This window comes from Rhopalosiphum maidis, chromosome 4 (genome assembly GCF_003676215.2).
Source record: "Rhopalosiphum maidis isolate BTI-1 chromosome 4, ASM367621v3, whole genome shotgun sequence".
NCBI lineage: Eukaryota > Metazoa > Arthropoda > Insecta > Hemiptera > Aphididae > Rhopalosiphum > Rhopalosiphum maidis.
In genome coordinates this window covers 21,866,871-21,881,478 of record NC_040880.1, presented here as the reverse complement: position 1 = coordinate 21,881,478, position 14,608 = coordinate 21,866,871, and the positions used below count along the sequence as shown (strand labels likewise).

Below are 14,608 nucleotides of genomic sequence, written 5' to 3'. Positions count from 1 at the left end.
GGGATGGAAAATTACTATTAAAAAAAAAGTGGAGGAATGAGCGATGGTGTAAAATGACGTTTCCTATTTCAAACACTGTTTGTATAGTTGTATGTTTTGTAATATAAAATAGATTATTATTTTTTAACTAGGTATATAAATGTTATTACAGGGCTTTTCTTATAACACTGCCGAAGGTTCGACAAGCAAGGTTTCCAGGTGACCATTTATTTTACATTGACCATTGATTATTCAAACACAACATTTTTTTGTAACTCTGTCACCTGTTTAATATAATTCAATAATAATATAATGTCAAAAGTCAAATTTACACAATCATGTGTGTATACAATTTAGTTTTTATTGTTAGGTATCTTATAATTATTATAGTCCAATATCAAACTATTTCTGACGATGGTACGTTAGACTAACCGTTAGACTCGAACGTTATATGTTTATGCATCTATTATACCTATCGCACTGTAATTATAAGTTGTGTGCGTATATATTATTTTCCTTGTACAGTTACAAACTTACAAATAATCGATTGGTAATTTTCTGTATTCCGTCGCGCGCAGTGCATAATATACAGTTAAATGATTTTCTATTAAACTAATAGCAGAGTATATATATATATATATATCATAAAAAATGCATGGGAATTAAAAGCGAGAAATAAAATGAAAAGTATAGTTACTTTCGCTGACACTTTAGGCTATGCGGATGATTTGATCGTGAAATTTTTTAAGGGCAGTCTACGAATTTATATTTTAATAATAGTAATTTAACTTCAGCCAACTACAGGCACATTGTTTTTCACTAAACCTTTCCAATTCATAATCGTTTATAATTTTAGACCTGTTTCCAAGATTGTCTACCCATAATATTATTATAACGGTTTCAATTGTCGGTTAGTACATAAGGTACCTGCTATACTACCTATTATAGATTTTCGTTCGAAAATTATATAGTGCATAATCGTTTTATTATTTGACTGTAGTATTAAAATGTTGAAAAATGTTATATGATATAACCGAATGAATAAATAAAAGTACATCATTTAATAATAGTGATAAATTAGTGATTTGTTTTAATTTAAGTGATCAATATATAACTATATAGTGTTTGATTTTGAACTAGGCGTTTAATGTAATGGTTTTGTGATGTTTGTTTTTTTTTCAATTTTTTTTTTTTTTTTATTCACGTTTGAACCTAGGTTAAAATCAATTTTTCTTTTTATCGTTTTCAATTTTGCCGCAGTTGCAATGTGCAATACAAACAAAATTTCAATGTTAATTTTACGAATTTCTATTTCTTTTTTTTTTTTTTTTTGACATATTTTTGATGTAAACACAAAATACTGAAGACAGACTCAAAAAATGTTTAAAAGTCGAAATAAATCTAGTAGTATAGTTAAGATTAATATTCGTTTTTATGTGTTTACATAAAAAATATATGCTAAATTAAAAAAGAAAATCATAGTTACAAACGATAAAAGTAATCGTTATTGTAAATTATAATATTATTATGTTTTTAAATATTTGACTTTAAAAATGTTTACATGCTATATTTCTACGAATCATAATATTAATATAATATGTAACCAATAGCAACCATTTACATAAATAAATATATTCGATTTTCGTAAATCAAAAATTCAAAATTAAATTCATGTGTGTTTCACTCTATAGCAACTTATTGGGGTTAAAAAATGAAACTTTGAATACCCTAGGGCCTAGGCCCTAGAGTAACTTTTATCAGAGGCTGGAGGAATCTAATAATATAACTTTTATTGAGTAAATGGGCTCAGTTATTGTCTCTTAATAGAGAATAAATACAAATAAAGAAATATTTATTTTCATGTAATAAGTATAAAAATGAAATTTTGGTGTCGACAGCAAGTGTTTGCAGTTCTCTCTGTTCATTTTTAAAAGACTATTATTACAATATTTTTCTGTCATATTACTGATAGGTATCTAAATATTTGTTCTTTTCCTATTTTTTTGTTATGACTCTCTTTGAGTTTATGTTTAGTCTTTTCTTTGATTTTACTTAATTTTTTTTATTTGCGTTGTTTTTGATTTCTGATTTTCGTAATGCGCGCTCTTCGTCTGTTATTTGAAGCCTCTTTTTATCCATTTTAAAATTTACAAACTGACATTAGTTGCCATGGTGATTATTTGACAAAACCATATTTTTCGAAACTTTATCTGTATAGCAGAGAGAGATGAGTAATATTTGTTGAAAGAATTAGTTCAACCTACCATACCATTAACAGTAATTTAAATACATTTTATAATAACCTTATAAATATATAGGCTGACACAATTTCCGATCAAAACTGTTTTTCGTAGACATCAATGATTTATTATTATTTATTAACTTCAAATTTACATTATGATGTTATTGCCATATCTGTTACAGTGATCTGCTTGATGACGACGTACATTCCAATACAATACAACTGAGCTATCTCCCACTGCAGCGTCCGTAGTTGTATCTAACTTTATTTTTATTATACTTCAAATTAAATAATGTTTTTAAAACCTTGAATAATCATTAGTGACTAAATCGAACTAAAACAAAAGTAATCGTAACCATGTATACAGTCGAGACGCATTTACTGGAAGTCTAAGTATTACGTAAATATTATTTAATTACTGCACATGATTGTCATCCGACATCTTAATAATTGTTTTAAATTTTTAATGACTATATTGTTTCGATTCATTGTTATAATTGTACCGAATAAATAGTCAACAATAACGGTTTCTTATCGTTATTCAACTTTATAAGATTATATTTCAGACCACCCGACCACCACAAACCTGCGTAATATGATGACTCGTGAGCTCCTGACATAATTATTGTGAAATCGATTTCAAACTATTCACCACTGCTGAAGGGCTAGTACGAAATCCTAATACCTATACAGGGTGATTTACCAAGCATGATCACCTCTTCTTTTCTTCAATAACGAGATTATTTAAAATATGATTTTTTGGAATTTTTAAATATACCTAATTTTAAAGTAAGTAGCTATTTATATTTTCAAATTCTTGAGATTTTTTTTGTACTATTTAAGGATTGTTCTATTTCTATGTAAATATAAACCTCTGTTTCTCAAGTGATAACTCCAAAATCTAAATCTTAATTTAAACTAGCAGTTTTTAAGTTATGTAACTTTATTTGTTGAGCATAATAGATTACGACAAAAAAGTGCTCACATATTAATGCATAAATTGTTTTAAGATTTAACATTTTGTGTATGATTTTATAATTATAAAAATATGATTAAACATAGGTGATAATAACCATTTTGTAAACAAAAATTGAGCATTTTAAATTCTAGTCCTCATTTTAAAAACAATACTCTCCCATCCAAGATTCTTTTGTAAGATAATCCCTGTGCGTAGTTCACGATTCATACTTTCTCATGGTTAAGTTGCCGTTTCTTCATTGTAAGCCACCGTATTAATGTACAAAGTGATTCACCGAGCCTGTTTATCCGTAATTTTTAAATTGAGTAATGAATTTATTCAAATGTTGATATTTAAATAAATTTAAAAACCATAATTCCAAAATCCTGAGTTTTTTGTTCTACTTAAGTAGAGTTCTATCTTCTGTTGCTATTGCAAGCTATACAAACTTCTACTTTTCAAATGAAAACCTCTTTATTTTAATATAAATTATTAAGTGAACATTATTTTTTAAATTATAATGCAGTTATCAAAGTTTGAATGAATAGTTTGTCAGTTACTAAAAATGTTTATATTAATGATAGAAGTCCTTACAAAAATACAAAATATACGTAATTTTGGATCTAGTTTTTATTATAGTTGGACCATTTTTATAAATTATGAATTTTAATAGATTAATATTAATTACTTCAATTTTCAAATCATCACTGCCCTCATGTTTTCCAAACCTGTCATCATTGACAATTGTTCCGCCTATATATATAATAAGGGAAAAATAGATATATCATTGAAAAGACATTGAATAGTAAATTTGCACAAAAAAAGTTGTACACAAAATAATATGATGTAAAGTATACGAAAATATAATTACCCTATATTAACGCTATCTGTCTAATAAAATAAAATAAAAATAATTTACCGGGCGAAGTGAAATAAGGAGTAAAATATTATATCCAATATTATGTTTTATTTGTAACTAATTATAGATTCAAAAATTAAAATACAATTAACTTTCTGATTTTCACATATAAAACTTTAATACGAATTAAGAGCGTATTGATTTTTACAAATAAAACGGTTTTTATAGTAAAATTCCGACCAATAATCTACGATATTGTTCATAATAATTGCATCAATTTTTTTTCTATTCACATGTGAATATTATTTGTGTTATTAAAAATTATTTCTTCACAATCAAACTGTGGTATTTCAACAAATAGGTAATCATTTATCGGCTAGATCATCGATATCCAAACTGTCCGTTGTCTTTTTCACTACTTAATATTATCAGAGAATTTAATCGTTGATAGTCCATTTTGGATCTCGGGTAACATTTTTATTAATTTTATGATTTGCTACTAATGCACTTTTGCAGTAGTAACGGCAGTCTTGTGACAAGAACGTCGTCTATAGCCCGCATCATGGCCGGCGATACACGTATACGATAACCCTCTGACGGACGGTTTTAGCGACGGCGCAGCGTCGTTTGAAATCGATGTTCGGACGTTCCTCGGTCCCGCCGAATCAGCGTAGTATTGACGTATTTGCAAGTCGTCCCGCCGATTTTTTGTTTGTTTTTTTATCGTATAGAACACTAACGGCGCATAGTTTGTGACTGTCGCGCGTAATAGGTATAGAAATTCCATGGGCCACGCCATCAGGTACGACTTTTTGGCAATGTCGGTAGTTTCCGTTTTCCGCCATATAAGTAACCCTTGTTTGCTTGTCTGTTTCCCATGAAAACCACATACTCTGATTTTCAGTAAAAAAATAATGTGTATCATCCCATGTTATTGTTATTACTTCATCACAATTGGAAATGATTATCGGGTGCTAACGAAAGCTTCAGTCGATATTGCGACAACATTAACTACAAAATTAGTCATTGATTGTTGAAGTAATTATTCAACTGTATTGATTACATATTCTTGTTTAATGTCTGGAAATATTGAAATAATAACAATGACTGGTACCGATTATTGTCGGTGCATAAACTATACTTGGGTCCCAATTTTATAAAACCGGGTAACTAAATAATTCATGAGAAAATTTGAAAAGAGACAGGTACCTTGATATTAATATAATTTAAAATGAAAATAAATTAGTATAACTTTCTTATAATTATTTACAAAATATTCTAAGATATGCTATAAGTAACTATAATAAATAAACCATAACTCCTTAAATATTTACAAATATGCTAAAAAAAATATTTCCTACCAACTTTGTATTTTATAAATCGTCTTAATTTTCCATACCCATCAATAACTATATACACTCAATGGAAATAAATAAAATCATAAAACTCTAGGCTTAAAAAGTTCTATTAAATACCGACAGAATTGCTTAAAAAATTAATCCTGACTAAGTTAGAGCCTGAATGTATTCTTAACCATAAATATAGGTACATTTTTTTTATTTAAAAAAAAATTGATTCCCGCAAAAATAAGTTTTTTTTTTCAAATTTATATTTATCTTTACGTACTGATACTGATGTACATTATTTTTGTTTTCAACAATAACAAAAGTGGATGGACAATAATTGCAGTTACATATAAATATATAATTGTATAAAATAAGTTTTTTTAAAAAAATCATATTTGAGACCATTACATTATTCATAAAATGTATACATAGTATATTCTAAATTAAATATGCTTGTTGCACTTTCAAAAAAAAAATAAAAAAACCTGAAGGATTAAACATTTGACATAATAAAATATGTTATTCGTTATCGCTAATTACGTCAAAATAAAACTATTACAATAAAATATGCATTTTAAATATTACACAACACAAAAATGCTCCCGGATAAAATTTCAGCAAGACAACTTGAAGCTAGGAGCTCCTCTTCACGTTATTTTTTTATTATATTGATAAGAAACATCCCTGGAAACGCGTCCATTAGTTTTTAAACCTAAAATGAAAAAAAAAGTTCTCGAAGTTAATACTTAATATTTTTATACATAATTGTTAGTAGGCAATAAAAACAAATATATTCTAAAAAAATAATTTTTTGTACAATATATTTTGAATTGCTTATTCCGAAACAGAATATTATTCGGAGTATTTAAATGTATAAAAATCAAATTTCAAACGAATTGTTTAATATTTATAGATATTTAAAGTATAGATGAGCAAAGTTTTGTGACACAGGTATCTATCAAAATGTTGGTTCACAACCCCGTTCATCTAAATTTAAAATACCTAAACTACCATAAGCTACTTGACCGCAATTTAATTTTTACACATCAGAATACTCTGAATAATATAAATATTATCGTAGTACAAAAAAGTAAAAAACTTAAACAATTATAACGTCACAAAAAATAGTAAAAAATATACATTTTTGTTTTACAATTATATAAAAGAAATATACTTAAAAACTATTAACGTGTTTGAAATAATGTGTGGTTTTTAATAAAAGAATCGCCTAATGATATATACGTATATATATATATATACTAATAAACTCACCCCAGATATAGTTATTCAATCTGAGACAACTGACCAAGAAAATAATTGGTACGATATAACTGAGGAATGAAAACACAAAGATAAATTTTGGAATCGTATTTACGTAAATGTCAATCAATAAGTACACCCATCTGCCGTGTTGAATTCGCAACGTGATCATTCTGATAACATAAAAAATTATAAATATCATTAAACATGCATTATTTTACTCACAATCACATAAAATCATTAAGAAAAATTATAATCATGCATGCAATATTATGTATGCCCTAGCTATTGCACCTATACCGGGCTATATAACATAATATATAAATATAAATTATATATTGCGTTCATCATGTTCACAATTTTTTTTAAATGGAGTTTGAAGTATTGTTTTTAATTTTGAACTTTTTGTTTTATGTATAGATTTATTACTCGAATAGATATGAGATAAATATATTCTAATAACATCGATATAGTCGATATAGTCTACGTACGCACAGCGTGAATCTGCGTGCATACCTACCAAACAGGTAATTTGAGAAAAATACGCCAATAATTATTTACATCAATCCTTACTAATTTTAAGGTTAATCAAAAATAAATAATAAAAACAATTCTAAAAACGTAAATTTTATGCATGGGAATAGAAACTACTAACTTTTTTTGAAAATGTATAGGTACTAAAACGCACTATCGCTAATTAAAGTTTTCATATAACCGTTTTAAATCATTTTCTGAAGGCTAAATAACTTCTTTATAGAATATTGTAATTTTTCACGTAGGTAATTTTGAGTTAAAATATTTTGAAATTTATGAAATTTAACTAAGAATTATAGTAAGCAAATTAAAATAATTCAGCATTAAATCTGAACAAAATTCGCCGTTTAGAATATTTTTATTTTTCCGGTAAAAAATATTAGTCAAATGCGTTATCATGTGATTACATGAATTATTTAAAAACTGAATTCTACTGAGCTATATCACTAGAGAACGGCATCATATATTAATCATATGGATTTTATATTTTTAAGTTCTTCTGGTAACATGTGAATGTTATATCGCAAAATTGTGCCCCTTACTAGTCATTCATTAGTTGCTTCCGTTCCCCTTTAAAAATATATACGATATTTTTAAGTCTTTTACTAAATTTATGATAATATTTTAAGCAAAACTGTATACAGTTTAAAATAAGAATATATTGACATTTTGAAATAGGATATGATAAACTTCTGCATTTTCATAGTAACTAGCTAGTGAGTACCTATCACTCAATGAGACGTAATATAAAATATTATTTTATCAAAGTTTTGAACTACGACAATTGGTAATACCTATAACAACGGGGAATTATTTAGAATTATTCGTACGGCTTTCTACTTTTCGTTCATTGTTTTAAATACCCAGTAGAAGTCTAGATTTATCCTGTGCGAGTTACAAGTAGTGTTTTACCAGCATATACTATACTCGTAGGTATAATTCTAGTATCAAAAAATATTTGGCGTTATTCGGAGATAATTCAAAATGTCTAATTTAATTATAATTTCTTCGTCGTTTATTCGTCTAGATACATGTATTTAAATATATATTATATGTGTATTATGTATATATAATACACATAGCATAATAATATTATGTAACATATTATAGATAGTTACTTACGTTAATAAGTAAATAGTTTCAACAGTGACAAGACTGGTAATGGCTGGTTTTACTCTTGGCGATGCGTGGTAACAGAGACACAATTCAATAAACACGACGAAAATAGGAGTTGTATGTGACACGTGATTGATAAATACTGGTATGACATTGTTTACAGCTGATGGATAAATAATATCGTTAAATAGTACCCATGCAGACCAAAATCCGCTACACACACACTGTAACATATCAAACAAATAATGTGAAAACCATTGATGTAATTTCTAATAACAATTTAAAGGTACATAATACTCGGTTAACTTGGTCAAGAGAATGATAACGGGTGTACGCTGTTTAAGGGGTTTAATATAGGCAATTTTAATGACATTTCAATGAGAATTAAAAAATATTTAATTACTAATTTGAAGTAATTTAAAAGTTGTCACAAGTCTGAAGTCAGTAATATTATTAGTATAATATTGAGATTATACAAAAAAAAATAATTTAGCGAGACACAAACTTACGAGTACCTGCATTATTCACAATAAATTTACCAAAATATCACACTACTTACATACAAGAGAACACACATTTATTTAATATTGCTGATAGAGTAATAAGTAATCGATTAGGATGTATGTACTTACCATAGATATTGGCAACATCACAGTCATGAAAAAGAAGTCATTCCCTTCTCGAATTTTGTTGGCTAATTTTCCAATAATGACAGACTGTGGAATCAATTCAAAGAAATCCAATATTGTAGCTATCATGAAAAATCCTAAATGCATGATCTAAAACATAATATATATAAAAAATTTTGTAATTTACAATTGATATAATACCTATGAATCGTAATGACTCAAATAGGACACTCCAACACTTATATTTTGTTGTTGTCGTTTATCATAATACAAATAATTTATCAAAACTTAAAAATTAATTAAATTCCAAAAAAAAAAAATACTTTGTTGAAAAAACATAACTATTGATGTTGAAACGTTAAGATAATTTTTATTTACGAGAATTATTAAATAAAGTACTATTAAAGACAGTCAATTTCTAAATAATATATTTAACCTAACCTATTTTTCAAGTTAATAAAATTAATATCACTTATACTTAAAACTGTAAAATTTTTTTTTTCATCCATCGGTTAATTCAATTCATTTTAAACATATTTTATATGTCCTCGGGATTTTTTTACGATTGCCTAAAATACAATAAGTGTTTTTAAACTATCTACTTACGTCATATTATCATTACTTAAGAGTTGTATTGATGGGAATTTTCCCATAAAAAAAATATTATAACATTTAATAACCTATGGATATCATCATCATATTACTATTATAAATATTATATTAACACGCATATTTATTCTAGTATTATTCGAGTTTACCCGTATAAAAATATTATGTTACGTCCACTTACACTTCTGAACCAAATAATATTAAAATAATATAATTAAATTATAAAAACAATAAATTATGGTGAAGGTAAATATTGTTGTACTTCAAGAATTTGCAAAATTACACAATTACTAATAATTATTAGTATAAAAATAAATAATAATTATTAAATTATCAATTCAAAGTTCAAACATAAAACATTTATAATATATACTATCATAAATTACAAAAGTATACAATTTTTGGATTTTTTTTATTGTTAAATAAAAAATATGTTTAAAATGTTAATATTATAGCTATTATATTGTTCTAAAGTTGTCTCAATGGGTTATTAGTTATGATAGCTATTCAGCAAGGGATTGTAAATATAACTCCAAATAAAGTATTAGATAAATTAACAAAAAAAAATTAATTTACTAATTAATGTATAATTATTAATTTTTACCTATGAATTAAATTTTAGTTCATATTTTTAATAATAACAAAATATTTTGACCACCACTACATCCTCTAAAAAATATTGATTAAATATAGTTCTATTTAAACTTGTTTTTAGAGTACAACGATTTAATATTATTTCTTTCAAGTTAAATTGTATTAAAATATACAAATTATTTAAATGTTTTACTTGCGTAAACAATCATAAATCGTTGTTTATTAGATATTGTTAAACATAATGTATTATAATATTGAAAACTATCTAGTTTCCACATAATAGTTATTTTATATATATATATATATATGATAAATTAGCCATTAAAATATTGCAATTTAAAACCATATACGATATACAATATATACACACATTACAAACGACTTATATTTTATTTTGCTGATAAAATAAATAAACTATCTTACTTTATCCAAATTAAATTGTAATTAAATTGTTAATTACTAGTTTAATAAATATTATTATGAAAACAATCTAGAAAATTCGTAGGTATACCAACGATTGCGTGTAATATTTTGATTTTTCGATTTAATTTGCTTCACTGTTTGAAATACCCACAAAAGATTTATAATTTTTATATTGTATAAATACGAGATAAAATATTGGCATAATAAGATCATCAATATTCATTAATTATTATCAACAATTGAGTTATAAATTAATTTGAAACGTAAGCTCATCTAGTTAAACCATATAGGCCATATAGTATAGTGAACTTAAATACTTAATGTAAATAAAAAACAAATTATACACCATAAACAAAATAAATCTGGAATAACCAAAATCTGATTTTTCTAAATATAGATACATGGTATATTATTTTTTATTGTATTACAACCTTTAATATCCGCTATTTTCAGGTATCTTCACTGAAATTACTCACTGTATAGTATTGTTATATATATAAATATAATTTTGCTATTTAAATTTTATAATATTTTATTTATCGAGAAGAATTTCCGTAGCGTAAAGTCTCTTAAGTCGTAAGAATTATTTATCATAGTATCACAATAATACACGCGATCGGTGTTATTATGTATAGGTACAAATACCTGACAAGCAGGATACGCTAACAAGCCTGTCAGTGGTTTTAATCATACATCAATAACTGAGTTAAATAATAATTGTATTTGTCATAAAACTAAAAAAGGTAGATAGTATATTCTGAAAAAATAATAATCACTTATAAAATTTAAAAAATAATTAAAATTAGAAATATAAAAATAAAATAATAACAGACCTCATAAAAAAATTAAAATTATCACTATATAATATAAATCCAATATGCATTGTAACTTTTGTGAAATAAATTATATTATAATTCTAAAATATATTCAAGTATATACGTGTACCTACCTATATTACAAACAAAAAAATATTTTTTACTGATATTGTAAAAAAAACAACTATAAATAATAATAATTAATAATTATATTATGAAAATATTATATATTATGAATAAATCTATAAAGCTATAGAGCAAATTAAAGCTCTAAATTTTGAAATGGTTGCTCATTGACTTGTTTCTTTCATTATCTCCATGAAATTATTAAAATATATTCAACGATAATTTTAGTAATGAAACATTTAAAAATGAAAACGACGAAATTAACGGTTTTAACATAAAATTATATGATATAGTTTAATCTATACTTTTAAAAACATTTAAATTTTAAATATTACTCTGTATAATATACTTATAGCATATTTACTTTCTTTCAGCAGGCAACAGTCCTGTAATATATTTATTTACAACCTAGTATTAGAAACATTGATTAAATTTAATTAATACAATATTAGATAATATATTATTTAATATTTTTTATTTTTTATTTTTTATTGTTTTTTAGTGCATACCTGCATATTAAATGCATATTTGAGTGTTTTTCTAGAGTCTAAGTTTAATTGTTTAAAAAGATCTTTATTTAAAACATTATTTAAATATACCTACTATATGTCAAAACTATTATAAAGAAGATTTATTCGTATAAACTGACTGAATCATAAAAAAATTATTTTATCAATAAATTATTTTTATTTATTTATCGACAATATTTAATTAAACTTAATAAGCGCGTAATAAAAATATCTCGATTAAGCCACATCGAATATTTTAATATGTATAGACATTAGGCCTATTAATAATAATTTTTTTCAAACTAATGACCTTTATTATATACTACTTAGTACATATTTTATATTTTTTATTACAGTCAAATTCAGAAATGTTATGCCAACTAACATTAAAGGAACCGACACGTATACCAAATAAACAAATTTCTCGTATCTACAAGTGAAAAAAATGCTACACAATAAATAATATATTGCTTATGTATAGATACAATTTTCTAAATATGAAAAAATGTACACGAAACGTATTTATAACTCACTTATAGCAACAATTCCAAAAAACAGTCGCAAATGCAATAGTTTTTACACATTACACATAAACTAATCGTCCAAAATTCGTTTTAAAAATAGTAAAACATAAAAAATTTAAAAAATCCGTTTTTTTTAACGACTTAAAACCATGAAAATAAATATTTTCACTTATGTTGATAGCCTATTGAAATATATATATATATATATATTTATTATTTAATAATGGTCTTATTATGTCAGATTAATTTCCGTTTGTATATAACACATAACAACATATTATACAGCGGTCGCAATAATTATGTATTGGATAGGTATTAGGTACTCACCAGTGTCCACATCGTAAGCATGAACGACATGAATTTCCCAACCTCGCTGATGGTCGGGAACACAATCGAGTCCCAGTCCACGGAACCGGCCATCCACATGACATGGAAGTACAGCCATGCCAATGTTCCATGCACCACGAACCGGACGATGGCCGCGGGCGGTTGCCGGGCGCCGCTGTTGATCAACACCTTCGTGCACATGTCGGACCGAAATGACCGGGCTCGCGGCCGCGCGGCACGCACACACACGCGCGCATCGTCCCGGGCGGTGGTCGCGGAGATCGTAATAATATTATTGCACCGCGGTCTTTGGATCCGAAGCGAGCAACCAATCACGTGATAGATACACTATTGTAACATTGGTTTCGGTACCTACCTGTCTGTGAAAGTCACGATACACGATATTATATTATTTATGCGACCTGTACATTATATGAATAAATAATTAGCTACAAATAAATACATTTTTATTGGTGTGTGTGTGTTCATGTATATATGTAGCAATTATTTTCGAGTATTTTGAAGAGAGGGTGTTTCAGAATTTTCCGTACAAATAACTCGTCTGGGAAACGAATACGTACACATTTAATCAGCAGCTCGTATTGTAATCTATCCAAAACATTAATTATTTTAATTATTTAAGGTTAGATTGTAAGAGCGAGTAGAAAAGAGTAATCAAAAATTAGATAAAAAGTCTATCCATCTCCAACCAGTCTAAATATAATATTATAAAAACTAATTTCAAATTCAAATAGCATATTTTCGATATTATACGTTTATGTGCATACTGTATGCATAGTGTTTGAGGAAAATGGAAAAATATTAAATAAGACTATCTTATAAGCATAAATTTAAAGATTTGGTATTCTTATTTTTCAACAAAAAAATCGGTAAATGCATTTTTTTTTTTACTTCTTTGTGAGTTATCTACACAATATGCTTAAAAATAATTTTTTTTTCTTGTTATATGCCTAAAAAATTCTTACAAATAATCCTTTTTTAAATAATTTCCATAAATCCACTATCTCTGCTGATTTCTTTATAATGTATAATATTATATCACATAGATATAAAAGGCATAAGGCAAAACAATCTCCTTCAAACGTTATAGCTCAATTTTTTCCTCATTGCAAAATTCATTAACGAAAATCAACTGTAGAACCTACTCATTTTTATATTTATATAAGACCTACCTATTTCTATGCAAAATGTATATTATACAATAATGATCGTCTCAAAACTTTGCTCATTTAATATTTACATGAACAATAGCCAATAGCTGGTAACAAATAAGTAAACACGTTTGTGATACCCATGGAATTCAAAACAATGTTATATTTCTATAACTGGCCGACGATAAATCATCCAAGTGCTATTAAAATGCATGAACAATCTAGATGATTTCCGTGTGTGTTTAATATATACAAATTTATATTATATCGAAAAAGTCTGTATAGGTACCTCAATAATTTTAATAACACGCAGCAAGGTTTGTATTAGTTTATCGCAGTTCAAAATATTAATTAAGAAACACTTAATCTGCATAGGTCATACCCTATATACCTTTACTATAGACATTCTATATATTATATTATATATATATACGGTGTACAGTCTATTTGCTTATTTGAATTTGCGAATAATCTAAATTATGATATCATCGGATTGACTTTAGACAAATCTTACAAATATACATACAATATGTACGATTTATATGATTTACTGATATCAGTTGTATTATATCTACATTGATATTTT

General features: G+C 26.0%; 1 protein-coding gene across 1 annotated transcript; it reads right to left on the bottom strand.

Moving 5' to 3' along the window:
* Positions 1-5,877: 5,877 nt before the first annotated feature.
* LOC113548591 (androgen-dependent TFPI-regulating protein-like) lies at positions 5,878-13,072 on the bottom strand. The gene is made up of 5 exons (XM_026949545.1): positions 12,851-13,072; positions 8,927-9,073; positions 8,301-8,518; positions 6,657-6,817; positions 5,878-6,096 (listed from the first exon to the last, which is right to left on the bottom strand). Exons 1-5 carry the CDS (start codon positions 13,049-13,051, stop codon positions 6,032-6,034), a joined length of 792 nt encoding a protein of 263 aa, XP_026805346.1. The 5' UTR covers positions 13,052-13,072; the 3' UTR covers positions 5,878-6,031.
* Between the last annotated feature and the right edge of the window lie 1,536 nt (positions 13,073-14,608).